The 24,696-nt window shown below is 41.1% G+C and overlaps 1 protein-coding gene across 2 annotated transcripts in view; it reads left to right on the top strand.

The window, feature by feature from the left end:
- The first annotated feature begins 227 nt into the window (after positions 1-227).
- The window catches only part of SYNJ2 (synaptojanin 2), a 69,647-nt gene continuing 45,178 nt past the window's right edge, over positions 228-24,696 (top strand). For both annotated transcript variants that reach the window (XR_011149907.1, XM_069010588.1), the window contains exons 1-4: positions 228-749; positions 11,173-11,259; positions 20,872-21,142; positions 23,563-23,788. Coding sequence is in view for 1 of the 2 variants with exons in the window: in XM_069010588.1 (XP_068866689.1) it covers positions 629-749; positions 11,173-11,259; positions 20,872-21,142; positions 23,563-23,788 (705 nt within the window). In the remaining variant the exon portion in view is untranslated. The remainder of the gene's footprint in view (positions 750-11,172; positions 11,260-20,871; positions 21,143-23,562; positions 23,789-24,696) is intronic.

The following is a 24,696-nucleotide window of genomic DNA, read 5'->3' as shown; positions in this document are numbered from 1 at the left end:
CCGGCGGCTCGACGGCGACCGTCGCCACCCGCGGGGGTGGGGAGCGGCACCGCCGGGCCGGGGCGAGCAAAGCCGGGAACAACGGAGCTGGGAACAGCCCGGCCGGGCCGGAACCCACAGCGCCCCGCTGGGTTCGGCAGCGGCCGCCGCTCCTCCCCTCGCCCGCGGGCAGGGCGGGGGCAGCGCCCCGCCGGCGGCTTGTACCTGTCCCGGAGGAGGAGGAGCCGGAGCCGCGCAGCCAGAGGGACAAAGTTAACTCTGGAAAGTTTACCGCGGGTGGGAAGAGGAAAGGCGGGGAGCAAAGGGGAAGGTCGCTCCCGCCCCGTCGGCCGCAGCCGGGGCTCCCCGAGGAGGAGGACGCAGCGGCGGGGCCGCCCGCGGGGGACGCTCCGCTTCCTTCGCGCTGCGCTGGACGCCCTCGCAGCGGAGGCACCCGGCGGCCTTCTGAGGCGACCGGCGAGCGGGAGCGGGAGAAGCGGCCAGGGCCGGGGAAGGGCGCCCGGAGGAGCTCCCGCGGGGCTGCCGGCGGCCCCCGAGCGCCGCGCCGTGCGCCCGACGAGACGGAGGCTCCTCCGCCACCCCCTGCACCGGGACCCCTGCGCCCTCCTCCCCGCGGCCGGCGGTTCCCATGGCTCTGAGCAAAGGGCTGCGGCTGCTCTGGAAGCAGGAGCCGGGGCCGAGCGCCCTGCTGGAGGCGCGCAGCCGCCAGGACTGCCTGTTGCTGGAGGCCGGCACCGTGGCGGCGCTCAGTAAGTGCGTGCGGGGGCGGCTGTGGGGGCGCGGAGCTGGCGTGGCTGTGGGTGCCCGTGGGTGCGCCCCTCTGCCTGCGAAGGGGCGCTGGGGTGCAGCGGCAGCAGGCGATGCCCAGGAGCATTGGGGCACTTTCCCCCGTGGTATGGAGAGAGGAAGAGGAGCGCGTAGACCCACGTCCAGTGGGATGCTGGATGCGGAGAGCGCCTCACCTCACTTACAGCCCGATCTCCAGCACGGTCCTCCAGGCTTGGCCACTTGCTGTCGCATTTGGGTGACTCTCAGTACGTGCCATGCACGGAGGGTTCGCCAGCATCTCCTACCGATCCGTGTCGCATCTCTGCTCTGGATGTCTTTAGCCTCCTCACCAGCAGCCGGATAGAAGAAGCAGGAGAGGCCACCTGGCTGCCTGGTGGCGGTGGGGTCTCGGCACAGGGCACCTTTAGTGTGCAAAACTTATCCTCTACAGCCTTGACTGCAGAGGAGGGTCCAGGTAAAGGGATGGGATCCACCGCCTCTTGAGGAAGTTTCTACTCAGCTACATTAGGTGCTAACTGCCAGTGAAGACAGCCAGCTCACAGCAGAGATGTTTTGGGATGACTGACTTGTCTCCTGTGAAAAAGCCCAGGTTTCTTGCTGTGTTGCCCCTGTGATTTGAACGGTATTTAGTTACTTGAGTGTCTGGCTCTTACTGGAGGAGTCTCGTAAACGTGCTCAGGGTTATCTCACCTTGTGTTTTTGATACTTGTCACACTCGAGCTAATGGAACGGTGATGGTGCTAATGCTGCGGCAGACACCGAAAAATGAGGTGACTGAGAATGTGAGGTGCAAGAAGCAATGCAGGGAAACACATGCTTGTGCTGTGTTCTTAAATTGTTTTCTGTGTGATACCCGTGCCTGCAATCATGCTGCTGTTCACAGCATTGTCAGCGTCTGTGTTCAAGTAGCTCAAACTGTTGTAGTAAGACCCTGTGTGTACACTCTGATTTGTACAATGTCAGTCACAATGTCTCCTCAGGATCTGGGTCTACTGAGCTGAATCTTCCACAATGTACAGTGGTAGGACATGCAGACAAAAATACTTGATTTTCAGGTGCTGGGGACTTTAGGAATGACGAAAGCCAAAATGGTCATCAAGGGGCAGCTGATTTTCACAAGAATAATTTTGACAGTGGAAAAATTTTGACCTGTCGTGAAAAAGATGTTATTGCCACACTGTGGGGATTTTTGGTTGGTTGGTTCTGTTTATTTTGTTGGAGTTTTATATTGTGTAATATTTGGGGGTTCCGTTTCTTGCTAAATTCTTCAGTAATAGTGGACGTGAATGTGTTACATTTTTCTAGGGGAGTTTTTTGCGTCAGTTTTCAGTGAGCTGGCAGTGAAAAGTTAGTTAGTACTGAGCAGCAGTTTACTCACTTTCCCTGATTCTAAAACCTGTTGACATTAAAACTCTATATTGATATCAGTGGGGTTTGGTCTGTATTTTATTTTTCTGATAAAAATCTAAAGCACCTCTGCTTCCTAAAGCCAATGTGAATGAATAAAATGGAGAGTCCAATATTTATCTAGCCAGCCCTGAGCCACCTGTAGGACCAGTGGTTGGAAAAATTTGAAATCTCACTAATTAAAGGAATCATCAACATAGAGTAGATTTTTTTCTCCCCCAGTGTTGCCATCCCCATTTGAATTGCTATACCTAAAATGATTTAGTGGCTGGAAAATTGCCCAGTGGAAAAGGACCTGGTGGTGCTGCTCAGCATCCGTCTGAACATGATCCAGCAGTGTGCCCAGGTGAACAAAGAGGCCTATGGCATCCTGGCCTATGTCAAAATAGGACCATGTCCAGAGAAGGACAATGAAGCCAGTGAAGGTCTGGAGCACAAGTCCTATGAGGAGCAGGTGGGGGAGCTGGGGGTGTTCAGCCTGGAGGAAAGGAGGCTCAGGGGAGACCTTATCACTCTCTACAGCTACCTGAGATGAGGTTGTAGCCAGGTGGGGGTTGACCTCTTCCCCTAGGTAACAAGCAACAGAACAAGAGGAAATGGCCTCAACTTGCACCAGGGGAGGTTTAGATTGGATATTAGGAGAATTTTCTTCATGGAAAGGGTGGTCAGGCATAATGGAACAGGCTGCCCAGGGAGGTGATGGAACCACTATGTCTGGAAGTGATCCAAAACTATGTGGATTTGGAAGTTGGGAAACATGGTTTAAAAGATGAACACAGTGGTACTAGTTTAATGGTTGGACTCAATGATCTTAGACATCTTTTCTAATCTTGATGATTCTATGATTTTGCGATTCTATCATTCTAGAATTTATACAGTCTCTCTTAAAATGTGTTAGGAGAATTCTGAAGTAGTGATTTGTATGGTGTAAAAAGCCTGTTTGCCATGCCTTTTGGAAGTCCAGTGTCATGTCTTGAGATAATTGTAATCACTCATGCGTTGGCATTCAGCCCACTCCATGGTAATAACTTTGTCATTTTATTTCATTTGATTTCTCTATTCCTTCCTGGGTCAGTTCCTGTATTGTAGGAAAAGCTAGTTTGTCCAGTGGAGCCTGTTTAGATAATTTCTTCTGTTTATGCAGCAGAGGACCAGAAAAGGAGGGAAAACCAGTAATAGGTATTGTGATGGTGAATTTAGAAGAATTGTGAAGAGGAAGCTTCACAGCAGGGTGGTAACAGAAACAACATTAATTCTGTTTTGTTTGACTAGCCTTTAGGTTGTTACTAACCATAGAACATGACCATGGGAGGTTAACATAAACTTTGTATATGTGTGGTTTCAGACATACTAGTCTTAGGATTGTGTTAGTTTTGGCTTCTCTATTTTCTGTTTCTAAAATAAAGTTCTTTAAAAATTGCATACCTGTGGTGAGGAAGAATTATGCAACTGTGCCTTATACAAACCTCTACACTAAATAAAAGCAGATTGGTATACCTGGAGCACTTAAGCTGTACAACAGTTTATGTAGTTTTGCAATTGCACCCTTATGTAAACAGAACTGTAGAGAGGAATAATCACAGACAGACAGTGAAGGCCCAAGAACAAATTTTAGTCATTGTTCATTATTAGTTTTTCCATAATTACCAAGTATCTCTGCCCTTGAACAGGCATGACATCTGCACTTTCGGAAAGTTTAATTGCTTCTATAATGATTTTGTACTAGAAGAAACTTAAACGTTGAATTTAACCTAGTTCAAGTGGCAGAAGGGAGTGAGCATTGTTCTAGAAGAAGTGGTGTTACAAAAAGGAAATCTGAAAAACCACACACTTGGGCAGACACAGCGTCAATACAGGCTATAAACCTCTGGCAAGCTCCTCATTAAAATAAACACTTTCAAACTTGTGAGCTAACAATTTGATGCTGTCTTGTGAATGGATGACTTTATACTTTTTCCTCTCTCAATATGCTATAAAGGTAATGATGACAATTTTAGTTGAAAATTGGTTATGTTTCAAATTTCCGTACTCCATACAGAGATTTAATACCTGAAAAATATTTGCATCCTGGATACCATTAGTGGAAAAATATTGTAAAGATCTCAGATTGTCTGAGATGTCAGCAATTTATAAAATGAGAACACTTGTTCTGCAATGGAAACCTAAACTAAGAAACTTTAGGAAAAATCAAGAAATCAGAAATCACTGGAAACTAGGAAACCTAGTTGCATATCCCTAAACCCCTTGACTTAATCTGTGTAGTGATGTGATATCAACAGAACAGTTTTCTGCTCTACCCTAAGTTAAATAGTATTTTTGAGGGTGGGAGTTTGTCTTCCTCCTCTCATGATGTCACTGTAGGGTGGAGGGTAAAATTCAGTGTTTTGAATTGAGTGACACATTTTGCTGGAGATTTTTTTTTTCTTTTTTTTTTTTTTTTTTTTCCTTTTTGGCTGCTGGCAACCCTAGAGCTTTAGTTGTCTCCAGAAGGGTGGGTGACAGCCTGTAACAATTCTTCCAGGAATTCTCTGAACTAGAACATCAATGTACTCTATGGAAGAAACCCATAGTCATGAAGGATGAAGAAAAATTGTCATTGATTTAGAAGTTTTTGCTTACTACAACAGGGAGTATAGATACAGATGCTGTTCCTCCTTGAAACACATTACAGTTTCAGTGGTTTACAGATTAAGTGAACTGCACAAGGTAGTTCTGGACTGCTGTCAAGGCAGTTACTAAACTAAGGCTATAGCGTTGAAAATATGGTGATTTAACTTTATTATAGCAGGTAATTTCAGTGAAAAGCTGTCAACAGGAGTGCTCTGCTATTGAAATTCAGCATAATAATGTGTTTTCTCAAGGGCAGAGCCAAAGGGTGCAGAGATTTTTTTTCTTTTCCGCAAGCGCTTTGATTCTGCAGCTGCTTTTATAAAGGATGTTACATCGCCTGTTATGGTAAATCCTAAATGACCATGGTGTCTGGAAAGTACAGAAATTCAAAGCTGATACAGTGTGTGTTTTTGCAAATATGTCTGAGGTTTTTCCAGACTTTTACTCACAGATCTGGGAAGTTAGCCTTTACTAGAGACAAACTTATGTAGAGTTAAGGTGTGTGTACACTCTGTGGAGGAGTTCTGTGCCTCCTCCACCGCTTAGTTGCAGGTGTGTGTGTGGTTCTCTGATGCAGCTGAGTGAAATCAGGGTAAAGTCTTGCAAAACCAGGAAGTAGCAATTATTTACCTGTGCATCATTTTTTTTCTTTTGTACAGAAAGCAGTTTCTGTGCTGTATGTACATTCACTGTTTATAATGAGCTCTGGTTTTGTAATTATGTGAACAACTATGCCACTGAGTGGGGTATGGGAATCAAACACCAATACTTGTATAAGCACACTGTGAATGTATTTCTAAGTGCTACACTCTATCCAAGATGGTGAGCCCTCCACCATGGCTCATTTCTACTCTTATGCCAGAATATTCATGTAGCTAGCACAAACTTTTACGAAATTTTCTGTAGTTTAGTGGTGTTCCAACTTTTTCCCTACTTGTGGAAGCAGTCTACAGAGCAGAAGTCCTGTCTTCCTTGCTTATGCTGGCAGTGGGCACTTGCAAGCTGTGGTTTCTCAGGCTGAACTTCACTGCTTTAGATAGTAGGAAAAAGTGTGTGTTGCGATTCTTTCACTGTTGTCAAAATGCAAACTGGGTACAAAGAAGAGGGAAGATGTATTAGTGTAAATGTAGAGTGTTGGTTACAAGACTTGTTTTCTATGCTAGGAAACAAGTAGTAATTGGGAGGGATAAATTCTTTGGGGTGGTTGTGTCTATAGTGACTGCTGCACATTTCTATGTAAATATGAGTCATACACGGCAGAAACCACATAAAGATAATGGCCAAGCTTCAGAGAAATCACTAAGGGACTTCTCTTTTATTTTCTTGACTGTCTGCAGCAGCATAGAGCTGGCCAGTAGAAACCCAGTGGTTTCATTAATCCATTATTCTTTGATTGTGAATGAATATATTCATATGTGCACAGGCAGGTATGAAAACATAACCTCTCACTAGAAGCAGATTGTTCTCAATCTCATATAGAAAACCAGGGAATTGATCTTTCCAAAACGCCAATTTTCTGTTTTGTTGTGTTTTCAACCAGAAACGTCTCTTACTAGAAAATTGGTGAATACATTGCTTAATGTTTTAAATATTTGGACTCTCTTAACTGTAATTCTGAGCACAGACTTCCTCCAAGCTCTGTACTGCTTGGCCTGTATGGTGTTTCTGAATGCAGTCTGACTTTCACAATGCCTGTGTAGCTGGTATTGAATGTGAACAGGAAGATTTTAGTGGTGAAATCTATTGAAAATACAACAAAGTACTTTAAATGTGTCTGCAGATGACTGAAAACACAATTCGGAGGCAAGTTAATTGTCTAAACTCATATAATACATGACATAGGACTTATTTCTAGGTAAGATGCTGGTGGTAGTGCATATATGGGAGTTTTGGTATAAAATTTGATTATAGATTTCCCCTTTTTCTGGGGAAAGTTCACACCTCTTTCCCCCAAATGCTAAATGACACAAATCAAGTCATCCCATGACACCAAACCAGTGTTTCTTAAAGTACTTAAAAATGTGCTTGAGATTACATTCGTATAGCAGTCCCTACAGCCAAGCAGGTGACTATTTCCAGAATCAGGCTGAAAAATCACAAGGGAGAAACAGAATCCATAACCCAGTCTCAGACTCTTTCTTTTTTTGCAAGAACTTTTCCTTCGTTTTCATCTTTAGGTTGTAGGTATTACTATGTCTGTCCTTAATGTTGGACTTTGAATTATGATACCTTTCTCTACCCTCTTACTCCAGTCACTAACCTTTCTGTGCTCCACATGCTTGGGAGTTGTGCTGACTCTTGCTGAGTCTTCTGGGGGGTTCAGCCCTAAGGAGGGGTTGAATAAAGGAAACTGCCTATGTCTGGCCAGTTCCTGCTAGCTGGTAAATTGAATTAGCAGGTTTTACAAGCAGGAAGTCACACTTGGTTAAGGCATATGGTATAATGTAGTTTTATGTCTTTTCATGATGGGAGGTTTTTTGGCTCTGAAGTATTTTATGCATGGAAAAGGTCACTTTTAATTGATTTTATTGTAGGTTAGCTTCATTGAATTATTGCATACCTGTTGTTTTGTAAGGGTTGAAGTGTTGAGGTAACGTGCCAACCTTATGTTTACATCAGGAGCTTATTAATAATTAAGGAAAGTGCTTGAGGAATGCAGATCGTGTGCAGATCTAAAGCTATTATGAACACAGCACAGTTATGGTGATTCTTGCAGGAGACCTGATACTCATTACATGCTTAGTGGAAGGAAAGATTACTAAAGAATTATTAATGAGAAGCTTTAGTGGAGTTTGGTGATTATTATGTGTACCTTAGTTATTATTAAGTAGTAAAGAAATGCACTATGTAATTTCAAACTAAACTTGTTCTTTAAGTAGAAAACTTTTTTGTTTCTTCAACTTGTGTAGCAGTATTGTGTATTAACTCTGTATGTATATATGTAGCTATATCAAGCTGGCTGGCTTAAAAGAGGAAGGATTTTACATGTGAGCAGAATATAGCTAAACATGTGGTTCTCATCTAAGGTTTTCAACCAGACCACTCTCACTGCCTCTGCATTTCAGAGATTTTATGAAAGCTGTTGCAGAATAAACCCCCTGATCTTGGGACACTTAAAAGAGAAGCACAAAAATAGTTTTCATGTTACCACAGAATCACAGAATCCTTAGGATTGGAAGGGACCTCTGGAGATCCTCCAGTCCACCCCCCCTGCCAAGGCAAGGTCACCTAGAGCAGGTGACACAGGAGCTCGTCAGGTGTATTTTGAACTTCTCCAGAGAGGGAGACCCCCAAGACCTCCCTGGGCAGCCTCTTCCAGTGCTCTGCCACTCTCAGTGTAAAGAAGTTCTTCTTCATGTTGAAATGAAACTTCTTGTGTTTTAGTCCATGGCCATTGCTCCTCATCCTGCCACTGGCCATCACTGAGAAGACTCTGGCCCCATCCGTTCAGCACCTGCCTTTGAGATATTTATATGCATTAATGAGATGTACTGCCAAATGTTGGTAAAACTGTATTTTCTGTATTGTTGAAACTTGTCAGATATTGATATATATTTTCCCTGTTAATCACTGTCCTTTTGAGTTTTCACAGAATTTTTTCCCTTTAATGCTCTTCATGCAACAAAGTAGCATGTAAGTTTTGTTCTCTGTGTAGCTGCACTCTTTTTGATTCTGACTGCTATGTTGTAGCACTCTGATTGCTCTAGGAGATGTTTCAGGTTTTGATGACAGTTATATGAGATTTTAATAAGATTTTGAGATTTATAAATGTTTCATTTTAATCATAAGATACGAACCTGCCTCAAACCCTCTGGAATAATGTCCTTTGTGCAACACCAAAGAGTGTAACAGGACAGGATACTTTGAATTCCATCAGTATCTTTAACAAAGGGAATTTACACACACCACCCCCCCAATGTGGTCCATAGGCACTAAAACATTCTGGCCTCTCTGTCTGCATGACCCACAGACATATCTGTGTCTGTTTGGCATTTTCCTTTCTTGCTTCTTCCTGCTCCTTCTCTGCTGGTGCTGCTGCCCCGACTGATGCTGCTGTGCAGGCATAGGTTCTGACAAGTGGCCTGCCCAGAACGGTGACATTTCTGTCCCAGTATTGGCAAAACACAGCTATTAGGCTGTGTGTTTGGAGAAGTCCTGTGCCAGGAGCTGACATGTGTGTGATGCCACTGGCTTGACCTGGGAAACCCCAGTGGGTTCCATCCATGCCAGTGGCAGGTACTTCTTGCCAATAGTGGAATGAGCTGTGTGTTGCTTAATTCCACACTGAAATAAATTCCGTTCTTTTGGATTGTGCTCTTACCAGACACTTCTAACAGCCAGCTTTCCAACTTGTAATTCTATTTTGAAGAATATCACCATGCTTTCGAAGTGACTTTTGAAATGCTTTCAAGTTGTGCCTGGCCTTCAACTTTATGAGGTCCCACATGAGTCTCAGATCTGAACCTCTTGGTATTTCTCCCATTTTAGATTTCTTCCTAAGCTGGAATATTTGGAGTAAGGGTTTTGGTTTTCCCTTTTTATTTTAAAGTAGCACAAGTATTTTACTGTAGACAGGCTCTTAAAGCAGGGAACAGATTTAAGAAAAACCTGTCAGTATGTTGTTGCTGCTCTTTTCTACTTAGTAAAGATGTGTATCTGTGTCCTTGAACAACTGTTTTGAAAAGTTCACTCAGTTTTTTTTCCTCTCCCCCCTCTCAGGCTCAGTTTAAAGGCACAGAAAGGCACAAAATTAATTTATGGGCATAGAGCAGCGATAGGGGATACACATCATAAAGTCACCCCAAGACACCATGGTAATGAAACATCACCTTTTTTAACCTGTTTTTTTAGTACCTAAGAGAATCTTGACAGGGAGGTTTTTTTTCAAAGACTGAAACATTGTTATAGTCTATCTAAACTGGTTCTGTGAAATTGTTTTTATAAGTGCCTGCGAACTGAGCTTGCAGAGTCTCAGCTCTTAAAATGTGCCATTACAGAGTATTTAAGTTATTGTGCAGAAATTTATGTTACCCAACAAAAATCACTTTATCCTCTATCTGCTGATTATGCTTTGCTTCACTGATGTGTGTGGTAAAATTCTGCTAGTTTCTCCTGATTTACTCAGTGTTCTATGAAAGTAGAGTACATAAGTTGTGAAAGTATGGTAGTAAAAACAAAATTAAGAAAAAATTAACGAGTCTTCTTTATTTGTCACAAGTGCAAAAATGGAGACAAACATGTTTTAATTACTCTTGGGGGTTGTCTCTGTTAAGGAATTTTGCAAGAGGAATTGTCCTTCATTTCACTTCAAAGTGTCAGCAATATATGGGATATTTATTTGTTTTCTATGCTTCTCACTGAACTCCTTGCCTCTTGAGATTTATAAAGAAAAGTCTCTTTCTTTTCTCTTCTGTCATCCACTGCAAGCAGTTCAGTTTGTCCTTTTTAAGCCCAGAGGTTTCAGGGGTTTTTTTAACTGCAGAAGTTAATTAGGAGCATAAGATTGCATATTATTAGCAAATCTCTGAAAGTACTGTGTTGCTGTTTATCTGTAGTTCAAGAAGTAAAAGGACATTTGAAGGTTACAGTCTACTTTCCTCATTTGGGAGATTAACTTTGCTCCTCATTGGGAAATATATACAAAATGCAGACTTAGTCATTCAGAAAGTATGCTGATTTTATGTTAAAGCATCCAGTGACAAGTTTGATCTGTGGTCTGGCTTAGTATCTAAATGTTCAGTATGTGCGTCTTGCAGTTGCTTGTTGCAGAAATGCACAAATGTAACCATGAGCATCTGACCCTTTATTTAATTAACTAATTCTTACATCACTAAAATATGTTTAATTCCTCTTGAAATCAACATCTGGTCTTGTGTCTACATCAAATCATGCTATCCTGCATAAAAAAATCCAGTTCTGTCTGAAATTAGACTGAGAGTCTGGAAGTATAAACTCTCTTTGTACATCAAGAAAAAATATTGTATTTTAGCTTATGGCAAGACTGATTGTTATTTTTGTTCTTATTTTAGAACAGTGTAAATTTTACATGTGATTATATATTTCTTTGTTTATTCTGGATCTGATGTGGCATCTGTACCATAGAATAAAATTTTAACTGAGAATCAGGTTGTTTGAAAATGTAGTGAGTGTTCTTCTTTCTTCTAGGGTGGTGTGTAGAGATGCTATGCATTTCTGTCCCATCATGTTTTAATCTCTGGTTTTACAGCATTTTAACCCTACTTTTGTACTGTAGTCTTGTTGACTGAGAAAAGTCAACTGTGGAAAGCATTGGTGTAGGCAATAGCAACCTGAACATTTTATAAAGACTGGATAACTAAGTTTCCTGCCTTTCTCTTTGTTTCTTAGCTCCAGAAGAAAAGGATGCAATTAAAGAACAGTATGAAAAACTCATGGATGCTTATGGCTGCTTAGGAGAGCTTCAGCTTAAATGTGGTAAGTGACCATCTGTATGACTGAGATTATAAAATGCCTTGACAATGCTAAATGGTAATAAGTGGCTAAAGTTGTCTAATTCATTAAATTGTGAAAACTGGTTGCACCTTGTCATGGGCAGTCTGGAAAAGATCCGTTTCTTTTTCTATTTTGTGCCAAAAGCATATCACTGAATGATGGATGGATTTTTCTTCATTTGTTATGTCTAACATTCTTAACTGCCTGAAGATAATTGCCATTCTTCTTTCCCTACCTCATTTGTCCAAGGCAAGCTATGATTTCTTAATTCTTCTCTTCTTTAAGGATCATGTTTAGACACTGACTATCATGGTCATCTGAGAGTACAGTACTACAGATTGCCAGTTCTTGTTATAATGCCTAATTACCTTTAATCATTCATACAGATAGGGATTTGCAGAAGAAAGCCTCTGGCTTCAATTAGTATAGTAAGGAATGTTTATTGTCATTGATGTAAATTTTTGTACAGTTTGGGAATCTTGATTTAGCAAAGGACTTGTTATTACACTGCCTGCAGGAATGTTAATGGAAATAACATGTTTTAAGAAGAGAACTGCAGTGATTGATTTGCAGATTATAGGACCTTACACAATACTTAAAAATCACTGATGATTTAGATGCATAAATAAAAAAGCACTGTATGGGCTGTTCCCAAGTTGTTACAGTGAGCCCTAATTTTCACTTGGAGAAATGATAAGACTTTTCCATATTGCTTGGTGCTTGGTCAAGGAGTCTACCACAGGTAGTGGTGGTGTGAGCATTGGTGTATTTAGGCCAGTAGATCTTAATTGTGTCTTTTTATACCCCACTTACCATTTTGCAGCCTGAGAAATATGACTTGATATTGACCTGAAGAGGCAACTGCAATCTGAAGGATTTTTGTGTCATAATTTAAAACTGTAGACCCATCTAGTCTTTTAAAATGAATGTGGACTTCTTGTTTGTTTTGTTTCTTGTGGAGTTAATTAGACATTTCTCTGGAGATTTATATCAATTTGCTAATGTAATTTAAAATGGAGGACTCGTGATTAGTTTTTCTTGGCACTTGGATCTGTTTTTCTTCATAGAAGTCTAATGAATCCTGTTGTAGTTATAAAGGAATGTAGCTATTGAGTTCAAGCTCTTCAAGCTACAGATAAGGGTAGTTTTGTATGTGATGGGAACCAAATATATCCAATTTTTGTCTTTCTGTGAAAAGGTGAATGATTTCACATGGGCTGTGAAATATTCTCAGCCTTACTTTTTCTCATGTCCTTATTTCTTCTTGAACAACATATGCTTAACTTCAGTGCTCTGAAAGTGTGAGGTTTTTCCTTTCTGAGCTTTCTCACTGCACCTCTGCCTTGTTGTAGCATCAGATTACAAGTTCTGATACAGGACTTACTTTGGAAGGGATTGTTAAAATTCAGTGAAAAGCCAGAGGGTCATGCTGTAATGGTAAGTGAAGGTAAGCAAACATTTTCTGCTTCTGAACATTTTTTAAAAAGCGAAGATGCATGTCTGCTATCTCACTATTCAAGAGGTAGCTCAGGTTTTTGTCACAGTCTGTTTTTGATCTTCCATCTTACATGTGAGTTCTATCCCTTTAGCTGTTGCCTAAATAAAAGATTAACACTACAAAGGAATTGTACTGGGTTTCTGTAGCAAGATTTTGGTAGCAGGAGGGTCTACAGGTGTGGCTTCTCTGAAAAGCTGCTGGAAGCTTTCCCTGTGTTCAATGGAGCCAATGGCAGCTGGCTCCAAGATGGATGTGCTGCTGGCCAAGGCTGGGCCCATCAGCAGCAGTGGTAGTGCCTCGGGGATAACAGATTTAAGAAGGGGGGAAAATACTGACCAACTGAAGCTGGAGAAGAGCAGAGCTAAAATATGTGAGAGAAACAGCTCTGCAGACACCAAGGTCAGTGGAGAAGGAGGGGCAGGACGTGCTCCAGGTGCCTGAGCTGGGATTCATCTGCAGCCCGCAGTGCAGACCATGGTGAGGCAGCTGTGCCCCTGTAGCCCATGGAGGTCCAGGGTGGAGCAGAGATCCACCTGCAGCCTGTGGAGGACCCCATGCTGGAGCAGGTGGATGCCTGAAGGTGGCTGTGACCCTTTGGGGAAGCACACGGCGGACTAGACTCCTGGTGGGACCTGCGGACCCATGGAGAGAGGAGCCCACACTGGAGCAGGTTTGCTGGCCGGACTTGTAACCCTGCAGGGGACCCACCGTGGAGCACTTTGTTCCAGAAGGCCTGCAGCCTGTGTAAGGGACCCACACTGGAGCAGTTCATGAAGAACTGTGGCCCATGGGAAGGAGTCATGCTGGAAAAGTTTGTGGAGGACTGTCTCCCATGGGAGGGTCTCCATGCTGGAGTAGGGGAAGAGTGTGAGGAGTCCTCCCCATGAGGAGGAAGGAGCAGCACAGACAGTGTGTGATGAACTGACCATAGCTCCCATTTCCCACCCCCCTGCACCACTGGGGGAGAGCAAATTGGGAGTAAGGTTAAGCCTGGGAAAAAGGGAGGGGTGGAGGAAGGTGTTTTTAAGACTTGGTTTATTTCTCATTGTCCTTCTCTATTTTGATTAGTAATAAATTAAACTAATTTCCACAAGTTGAGTCTGTTTTGCCCATAACTGCTAAGTGATCTGTCCCTGCTTATCTCAATCCACAAGCCTTTCATTATATGTTTTCTTCCCTGCTCAGCTGAGGAGGGGACTGACAGAGCAGCTTTGGTGGGCACCTGGCATCCAGCCAAGGAGAGTCAAACTACCACAGGAATGCAATGTAACTTTTTCCCTTTTTGTAGAATGTATTTTAGCAGCTGCAAACAAAGGCATAATTGGCCAGCTCTTCACTGAGGGTTGGTGATCACATAGACTTTATTCAGGAGTATCAGCGTTTTTTCTTACTACTGGAAACATGCAGACCATAAGTATTAAATTAACTGAGAATATTTGTGAAAATACATTCCACTGGGATATTAAGAGTATATCTGGAGAGCAGAAGGGGAGACTTTTTGCCAAGACATGAAAGACGTCTTTGAACATTTTAATTAATCTGTAAATATCACTACTTAGAAATCCAAATAAATCACGTTGTATGCCTGCCAAAGTAGATCATGCTTTTCACAAGAAAGTAGATGAAATATGTGAAACTGACTCACAAAATTAATGTTTCCCACCCGTAGTAACATTCACTTCTATGTACTTATGTCTGTTAACATGACTCACTAAATTCTTCTGCTTTCTTTTGTGAGATGGATGGCAGCAGAATGAATTGTACAGTGTCTCTGAGCTGTAACTCAGCCAAGATTTTGCTGCAAAAGAAGATCTAGCAGTGACAAATACATCTTAAGCAAAGTGTTAAAAGAGCTGGCTTTACAGTGTTTTGTTCAGATACTGTGATGTCAGGAAGAGATGCATACATAGGGTGGTATTTTAATGGGGAGGCATTCTGAATTCATTTGATTGTGTATATACTCTCACTCTTGTACATATACAATGCGTAGTTGAAAGGAAGACATTTCAAATGCAAAAAAGACAACTAAGTACCTGTCTTCTATTATTTTTGCACTTTTCCTAAAAATGTGATTGTATTTAGAAGAAGGAGAAAGAGGAGTGTCTGTGAGACTAAAATGGTAGTTTGGAAAATCTTGGCTCTTTTCATAGTTCTGCAGTAGATTCCCTCAGGAACTGTCAGCTAGGTGGTTAGAAGGTACTGCTCTGCTGTGTTCTGCGGCTATTTTTGAAGACAGACAAGAGGCAAAAAAATTTTTTAGTGGACTATAAAATGGAGTAGAGTATGTGTGGAGTGGAGATGGAAAAGGCTGAGGGAACATAAGGCAATGGCATGACTTTCACGGAATGGAGAAAGAGCAAAAATTGGAGAAAATCCATTTAAAAAGAAAAGGCAGTCTTGAGTGAAATAGTTGCAGTTAAGAAGGACAAAATAAGAATTTAATATTGTCTCCTTTTCACTGTAGCTCAAAATAGGCAACATTGAAATCATCCCCTACGCTGCAGGGGAAGCAATTGCCTTGAGTCATGTAGACAGGTTAAATACAGAAACTGCAGCTTATTATTGTACGGTGTGACGTACCAGAACTGCATTTCCTGTTCAACTTGGATAAAGGCAGTTGGTTTCACAAGAGCTTTTGAAAAAATGGATGGAAATTATTATTGTCTTGTTTCTGTGCTAAATATTCTTCATCCTCTGCCTCTCTTGTGCAACCTAATAAACGGGCATTCAGTACATATCGCTGTGAGCAAAACATTTCTTACGTTTCTTCACAAGTGTTTTTTACAGATGGTTGTAGTGCTTGATAGCTGTAATGAAGCAAAATAATGATGGTCACATTTGTACCTATTTATCTGAGATCAAAGTTTGGTCCATAAGCTTTGAAATAATTTTTTTCTTTAGTACTGTATGTTGGTCTTGCTTTTTCATAGATGTGTTGCAGTAGAAAGCATGACCAGTAAGGAACACTTCATTTCTTGTTCTAAAATTATTTCGGAGATTTCTTTAAAACATTCCAGATTGCATTCCAAGGACAGGAGGGACATTTCTATAGTTGTGACCTTCAAGTGCAGTTCTTACATTCCTAAATGACTTTCATCTATATGTACAGTTTACAAAGGCTAATATGAATCAGGATTGTACATTAAACTACTTATTTAAGTTAAAGAAAAAAAAATCTCCAAGGTGGGATATGATAAATAGTCTACAGCTGATGTGCTTGGTGGTTGGTACAAAGTGAAATAAATATAAGAGCCAGATCTGGAACCTTGATCACTTCACAGGAAAAAAAATTCCATTTTTTGGATTGCTTTTTATTGGCCTTAGTGCTGGTCCCATTCATCATGCATATTGCAGCTGTTGGGTGAACATAGCATGTTCTCTGCTACTGTATTGAACATAAAATAGACAGGAAATTACTGTTAATTTTCCACCCATTGTATTTCCATTAATTAACTTTTTTTTTAATAAGAACTGTTGGGCTTGTGTTTCCAGAAATGAGTTTGGCCTGTCCCATACTCCAGATATGCAAGGAAGTCCTGAGAGCAGGGAGCCTCTGTAGACTGGCTGCAGTGGTAGTACTGGCAGGGCCACAGACTTTAGGGAATTGATTTAGTGTTAATTCTCCCTTTGATCTGGAGGATGCACTGCCAGCATTTTAAAACACAACTTTCTGTCTTATTTGAGCTTGCACTTAAGGGGTGACTGCTCATTTCATGACTTTTAGTACTTTTCTTTCCATGTTGTTGTTGATGTTCTGAACAGAAGAATTGTAAATACCTTCAATATTGTTTAGCTCCTTTTAGAAGCTGTAACCCCATAATATGCTTCCTGGTGATATTGCCAGGTGGGTTTGACTGGACTAGCAGATGATTTTTTCTTGTGTTTGGTGTTAGTCTGGTACTTCAAATGCTACTTGCATAAAACAGTTTTACTGGAAACTTAAAAGGAGCAGTATTTTAAATTTAATTATAGAATTGGTAGTGGTAGTGAGCTGCAGTTTTGAAAAGTTACGTCTGTAGAGATTTGATGGAATAGTCTGCATTGTTTAAAGGGGAAATACCTTCTGGGTTTAAGGTATATCTGGATGTTTCAGTTTGATCTATTTAATTGAAGTTGTGACATTTTCACAGTTTGCTCACCAAAACCAATTTAAAAACTCCTTTCTTTCTTGTGTGATGGCCTCACAAATCCACTTACCAAAGGAAATCCCATGTTGTGTTCATAGCAAGATTGTTTGTTTGCTTTGGAGGTGGGTGGGTGTAGTAAACCAGGAGTGCCACTTCATGCATTCTTTTATGTTTCTACCCTTAAATTTAAGTGCATTTAGGTTGTGGTTGATACAGCTGCTTTCATGTTGCATGTCTATTTTCAACAGGAAAGATTATGGGTTGTTAACATTTACATAATGGGAAAGAAACCACGTTTGCTTTTTAAAGTTTGAATTTAGAAGTCAATGGACTGATTTTTTTTTCTTTAGTATAGTCATAATAAGCAGACTTTCAGGGACTGGAAAATAAGCAGAAATATTTTTCCTGTGTCTGAAAATGTTATGTTTCTCCCATATTAGGTGCTACTTGGATACGTAAAGCTTTTGTTTCATTCCTTGGAATAACATTTGCAATATGAGAAAATGCCGAGTGAAAGCATAAGTGGAAGCAGCACAGTTCTCATTTCCATTACAAACTGGTCAAATGTATTTATCAATATATATAAAAGCATTGACAGCCTGAGTTGAGGGAAAAGGTGGGAGAATTGTTTGAGATTAAATGAACAAATTCCTAGACATAAACTGCTGGTAAAGAAGGGAAGCTCTGCGTGTAGCTGTATAGTGTAGTGGTGAGTAATTTCTTACACCTTAATGGAGACATGGCTAAAAGATGAATAGTGGATTAGTGTTTTGGCAGCATTAATTCTGCTGTGTGAGATTCTAAAAGGGTGAAAGGCTGACAGGAGCATTACCTTTGTTCAGAACCCCATGCCTACATCTATGCTGTGAATGAAATTGGGCAGGACACAGGTCTTGAGCACTGTCAATGGGATATTGTGATTAGCTTGTTCCCTGTGCCAAGAGGGCATGTGCATCAGGCAAGGATCTTCCTCCTGCAGACAGTGCAGTGATAGCCCAGAGCTGGTTCCCAGGAACACTGTCCAAATACCACCTGGAATGCAAGTGCCATCAGAGGATGGCACTTTTTTCCAAGGTACAGAGTCAGAGAGATTTGTGTTAAGCTGGGGCGGTGGTGTTGTAGGGTTTCTGCATTCTGTCTGTTTTGTAGCATATCCTGAGTGATTTAAGCAAATAAGAGAGGTTAGAGCTGGTCTGAGGACCACCTCAGCTCACACAGCAGCCTGGGAAGACGAAGTGGCAAACCAGGCTAGCTTTATCATACCTTAAATCTCTCTTTTCATCCTTTTTCTCCAGTTTTCTGGGCTGTAAGTGTGAGCTTCTTTGCCAGCCTGTCTCTGTTCAAAGGTATAATGCAAAGTGCATAGTGGCTGCTCTGTAATTTGGAGTACTGCAATGAGACTTATTCTGTGATATATAGAACTGTAGAATGACTTGAGTCAGAGGGGACCTCTATAGACCATCTACTTCCATCGCCCCTGTCATGGGCAGGGACAGCTTCCTCTAAACCGGGTTGCTCGAAGCCCCTTCCAACCCGGCCTTGAACACTTCCAGAGGTGAGGCATCCAGAACTTCTCTGGACAACCTATTTCTCTGTTTCACCACTCTCATTTTAAAAGATGTCTTCCTTGTATGCAATCTAAACCTGCACTCTTTCAGTGTAAAGCTGTTGCCCCTTGTCCTATCACTACAAGCCCTTGTGAAAAGTCTCTCTCCATCTTTCATTATAGGCCCCCCTTTAAATATTGAAAGGCTGTAATAAGGTATTCCCTGAAGCCTTCTTTTCTCCAGGCTGAACAGCCCTAACTTTTTCTTGTGGAATTACTGCCCAGTGGCAGAAAAGTATTACAGTTTCAGAAAACCAATCTCCTTATACTTCAGTGACAATACAATACCTTCCTAGGTGTGATTACTTTTTTTGAGCTTATTAGCTAGTGATATGGGGGAGTAGAGTTGCTGGACCTTTGAATGTGTAAATGAGTATCCCATTTGGGAGTGAGTGGTTGAGCGGAGGAGGTAGCAAAAAGAGTTTATAGTCTCTGGTGAGCAAGTTTCTAGGTAAGGCAAAACTATACTTTTGGTTGGCCTTTCTGTCATGTTTTATTCCTACTCAACGCCTTCTTAAACTAGAGGATTACTCTGTTTAGATCCAGTTATTTTCCACTGGTTACAAGCTCCTTGAAGGACAGAACCACAGGTAACAAGCCCTCTATTATTAAGTTTTTGTTCTCTTTGGCTATTTTAATGCTGACTTTCTCATTTGATCTCTTCTGAACCATCTAGAAAAGTTTAAGGTCACTGAAGGCAATGAAAGTACTTGTACTCTTTGTCTCAGCATCGCACCCAGGCAGCTGTCCAAGTCCTTCACTACTGGTTTTTTGTGACTAACAAAGCTGACTGATATTAAGGCATATTAATAGTGTTTTTATATATTGCTTCCAAATTCTCATGAGTGAAGTTTACTTTGAGCTGATCAGTTTTGTGTGGTTTCAGCTAAGTCACAGAAGCTATTAGCTATCCTGAGAGACAGCTAACTCCTCCTTACCCTTTTTGGAGGCTGCAAGGCAGTATCTGGTCAGTTATAAACTCTCGTGGTGATAACTGATGTGTTTCCTACTCTTAATTCTGTGTAATTATGCAAAGTCATGTGCAAAGGAGGAATAAACTGTCAGTATTTCTGGCCCTCTGCTATGATGTCGCAAGCACAGAAGACACTTCTTGAAAGCACTCAAGAAGGAGAACACAGCACAGCCTTGTTACAGAAAGAAATGTGATGAACAGAGCTTTTTAGTAAATACCACCTACGCTGGCCTTTATGCAAAACTGGAGTCAGCAGACCAGAATGAATAAGATCTAATCTCCCACCTTGTCCTGCCATTCCAATCCCACATGCCTACACAAATATTCTGGCCCTGCTGAAAACCACCCCTAACTCTAGTTTCTGTACCGAGCCTGTTATCTGAAAGCAAGGACTTCCCTTCTGGTGTTTCAGAAAAAGAAGAGTCGTTGTGTGAGAGCTGGTGTGCGCTTTCAGGCAGTGGGTCACCCTGGAGGGTTGAAAAGCGATCCTACGAAGTGTTCCCTTTAGCTGTCTGAAGCCATACTGTCCCAGATTGTCACCGTGCCCTTAGCTAATTAACTTGCTCTTGGCAGGTCAGTTGTTGGTTCTGCTGTGCTAAATTAATAAATCTTGGCTCATTTCCACCTTTTCTTACTAACTGGAGTGACTAGCATGACACTGTCTCCATTACAGGCCAATTTAAGTGAATCAAACAGTTTCTTTGTAGAAAAACTGGCATTTCCAGAGAAATTGTTCTACTGTTTCTTAATTATCATTTCAGAGAGAATGAGCAGAGGTTGAAATGGTTCTGTGTATGACAGATCTGATTACAGTGGTGTTCTCAAGCTCCAAATTTATCTTTTACTTTTGGGGCCCTGAAGTTCAGCTGCTTCATGATTTCACAGTTATGGCAGCTGTAATTGTTTTAGTGATAGCTGAGGTTGTCGTCAAATCATGTACATGCTTTTGTGAGAGAAAAAGAAAAGTCTCAAGAATTGGTAACACTGAAATTTTATGACTGTCTGAACACACCCAGCTTCAGCTGAAGCCAGTAAAGACTCTGAATACTCTATGTTCTTTGGTGGTGAAATTGATTTTTTGAGTACTGTCCCACCAGTAAGCACATTGCTCTTCATAAAGTCAGTGGGGGAAACACACTCTGGTGCAGCAAAGGATGTCGATGGATAAGTATTGTGGAATATTGTGCAATTGCAGCCACTTAACTGCAGTTAAGTGGAATTTAGAAATGTAAAGAACGTGGCCTGCCGTGCCCGTTGTTCGTGTTTGTTCTCCTCTGAAGCAAAGATGCTGGCCTCTGCTGGAGCCCTGTCGGCATTGCATGTGACAGGACTGGTGAGAAGCTGTGTCCACCTGGAAATAACCCTTCTGTAACTATCTGTTGCTTTCTAGGTAACACTCGGCTGCACTTTCTGGTCCTGGTGACAGGCTGTACATCGGTGGGAAAAATCCTGGACGCTGAAGTTTACAAAATTACTGCAACAGATTTCTGTCCTCTCCAGGAAGAAACCAAGGAAGATGAGCGCATTACTGCCTTGAAGAAAATACTGAACTCTGGGATGTTCTATTTCTCCTGGCCTAATGCAGGCTCAAACTTTGACCTCACTGTGCGGGCTCAGAAGCAGGGTGATAACAACTATGAATCTGGTAACTCGTTCTTCTGGTTAGTACTGCATGTTATACCCAAGTCTTCTGTTGACCCCACCTGTATCTCATTGATCAGACATTCTCAGAGGGAAGTGAATGTGTATTTCAAGTGCATCTCCTTTCATTTCACTCCTTTTACAGGGCAGGTGGCCTTAATGAGTTCATGGTAAAAACTTGTGTTTAATTAATCTGGTAGTGAAATGCAATTATAAAATGACATTTTATGCTTCAAAGGGGGAAAGACAGGATGTATATTGCTCATACTACAGAAACATGTCTCTAGATGCCATAAATAGTTTCCCTTGCAGTCCTTTTTAATAACTTTCTTTAAAGTTATCTAATAGAAGCCTGCACTTGAACTGTTCATAAATCCCATCATTTGCACCGCAGTAGCTGTTATTTTTAAAAAGTGTATGTGTTGAAAGTCTGTAGTTTATTGTTTTGGCAAAATGCCCTCGTTTTTATGTTGAAAACATCAATATTAATATGTTTACAGCTCAGTGCAAATGTAAGTTGCACGAAAGAAAACTCCCAGGATACACTGTTCTGTGCTTTTTACTTTCTTGTGCTTATAAAGAAAAGAAAAATTATCTTGTATTGTGGTAAGTATTGGTTGAGGAGAAAGGAGAAAACACAATGCTAGGTTTTGTCTTTTCTAGGTGGGGTCATGGTCGATGTAATTTCAGTTTGTTTGCTTTGCAAGTTTTGGCATAATGCTTGAATTTCTATACCCTTTCCCCCCCACCGCCCTTCTTTTTAAACAAAAAGATAGTCACACAGCAGGCATAGCTGTTCTGGAAATAAATGAGGGTTTGATGTTGGTGGAAAATAACTGGCAGGGTTAAGTGTGGATGTGCTGCTAGAATGTGCAGTGAGGCTTGTGGCCCAAAGTAGGTGAATATTAAATAAGCAAAAAAGTTCATAATAGGTGATGAATTAACATGAGAAAGCAGTTCAGTTAGGCTAAATAATCTTTCTAGCTAGGATGTGATTTTGACTGGTAAGATCTAGTGGTTTAACTCTGAAGAGAGATATATAATAAATATTTGCTTTCAGCTGTGCTAGTGATGCATTTGTCTCCAAAAGGTCACCAAGCATTGTCAAGTTAAGACACATGGCAGAAATGAATTGTACTCCAATGAGACTGCCAAGATGGCAATATCCCATAATAAAGAAACAACATTTAAAGCAACTCTTTTTCAATGTACTATCTTTTGAAACTTTTCCTCTTGGAAGATAAGTATATTTGAACTTTCCTTCTTTGCTAATTCTGGCTAATCTAGAAGTAAATTCTGAAGAGTTGCCATTCTCCAATATGTTGTAGAACAGGGATAAATGGTGACAACATCACATTTAGGGCAAAAAGAAAGATCTGGAAAGATTTTCCAAAGAAAATTTGTCTTAGGGTAATTAGGTGATACGGGAAATTTCAGACCAAACAGTAGATGCTTGAGGAAAGTAAACAATGAGATAAAGTGTTACACAATGAAAAGTGTAAGATGACCTTAGTTATAGGCAACACAAACTGCCTGTTTAATGAACTGCAGCAACACAAAAAATTCTACTGGAATTTGCCTGAGTGAGGACTTCCTCTGTGAGTAGAACTAGGAGAAAGAGGTGGAAGAGATAGCAACAATTCTTTTAGAGCTGCCTTTTCTGTTACATATTTAGATTAAAAATGTAATAATACCTTGCACCTTTTTCAGGCAAATGCTGTATTCTAGAAGAACAATTCTTCAGGGGTTTCGCTCTCTTTTACAGATCTACTGTTGAGCGATTCGTGGTCATAAAAGATATTTTCCTGGCCCTCCTTTGTAACTAAAGGCACATTTTGAAACATGAAATAAAGAAAAACATCATAATAGAAGAGACTAGCATCACTGTTAACAGACATGACAGGTTTCTTGAGTTGTTGATCTTGAAGGTTAGAACAGATGTTCCTCTTCATTTTAGTGGTACTTTTTGCAATATCTCCAGTGACCTACAGGTCCAGTTTCTGCTTGGAATTATTTTTTCTGAAAATCCTGGTGGATTTTGAACCAGTTCTTCATCCTGTAGTGAACGCTAAGGTCCAGATAGTACTGTTCCAAAAAAAGGTAATTAGCTTGACAGCACTGTAATTTATGAAAAAAGATTACTAAATAGAAATTTCTGGAGCTGAAAGAGGTGACATTTGCATCCGAATTTGTAAGACAAGTACAAGATCTAAAGACAGCACTGTGGTGGTAGCTGTGCAGTTAAAGTTTCCTATGTTCAGTTTACTGTAATAGTTCACAAGGGTTTCTCCCTGATATTTCTGGGGTTTGGATAGAGATAAAGTAAAGGAGAAAAGGGGTCATAAAACATTAATTGATGAAATTAGTGATTGTTGTCAGGTGGAAACCATGCCTGTCTGTTTGTTTTATTCAGTAATGTGTATGTTGTTGAACCTTTCAGGAACCAGCTGTTGCATGTGCCCTTCAAACACTACCAGGTGAACTGCTCTGACTGGCTGCTGAAAGTGGTGTGCGGTGTTGTGGACATTCGCACCCTTTATGCTTCCCACAAGAAGGCAAAAGCCTGCCTCATCTCTCGCATCAGCTGCGAGCGAGCTGGTGTCCGCTTCCATGTCCGAGGGGTCAATGATGATGGACACGTCTCTAACTTCGTTGAGACAGAGCAGGTGAGTGGATATATCCAATGGCTTTGCACAATTTAGTCCACTTGTGTTTAATTGGGGCAGAATTTTCAATGAGAATTAAAGGAGCTCAGGAAGTGTTTTTTTTCAAGAATATTTAGAGTATTATTGCTTGGCAGATCTATTAGTTCTTGCCTATTAAGCATTTCTTTGCAATCTGCTCTTTTTCTTTGTTTCTGACTTTTTCAGTCACATGGTTTTCACTAACGCTTTTGATTTTTTCCTTGAGTGTGAAAGTCTGGCCGTTTGATAACTGTAGTGAAATGCAGACATGGGTTTTTAAACCATTCAGGAAGCTGTCTAGCAAAGGTGCTGGGATGTCATCTTTGACTAGTAAAGTTCACTGTCAAATCATCTTTCACTAGTAAAGAAAATGTTGAAAAAATGACATCTTCTTAGAAACAGGAAAATTCCAGTTCAACTAATTTTGAAGGAGACTGCTTTTATATTCCCCTTTGGTTTGTGGGGGAATTCTCTCCAATGAGAGGTGGTATGACAGTTTTTATACATACATGGTAAAAATCTCATTTCCAGCTGATGCTGAGACAAATTAAGTGTGTGAAATGCATTTAGCAGGCTCCCTTGATTGGCGCAGCCAAACAAAACAACAGAGTCACTTGGTTTTATTGCACATGGTTTAGCTTGTGGCCTTGAAAGTCAGTAAAAAGCACTGGACCACGAAGAATCTGAAGTCTTCTGTGCCAGCTGAAGTGAGTGCTTTCTTACTCAAATACAATCCCCTTTTCCCTTTTGAACCGAAGTAGTAATTATTAGCAGTCAGAACCATCATACAGAAATGGATCATTCTAGAAACAGAATAGATAAATGACTGGTTGTTTTCAACAAAGAACAGGGATTTGCTCCTAAAATTTGGTAGTTTTCAGCATCTTCTG

Source organism: Aphelocoma coerulescens, chromosome 3, assembly GCF_041296385.1.
Source record: "Aphelocoma coerulescens isolate FSJ_1873_10779 chromosome 3, UR_Acoe_1.0, whole genome shotgun sequence".
Classification (NCBI taxonomy): Eukaryota; Metazoa; Chordata; class Aves; order Passeriformes; family Corvidae; genus Aphelocoma; species Aphelocoma coerulescens.
Note: the sequence above shows the minus strand (reverse complement) of the source record. Positions and strands in the feature narration are given on the sequence as shown.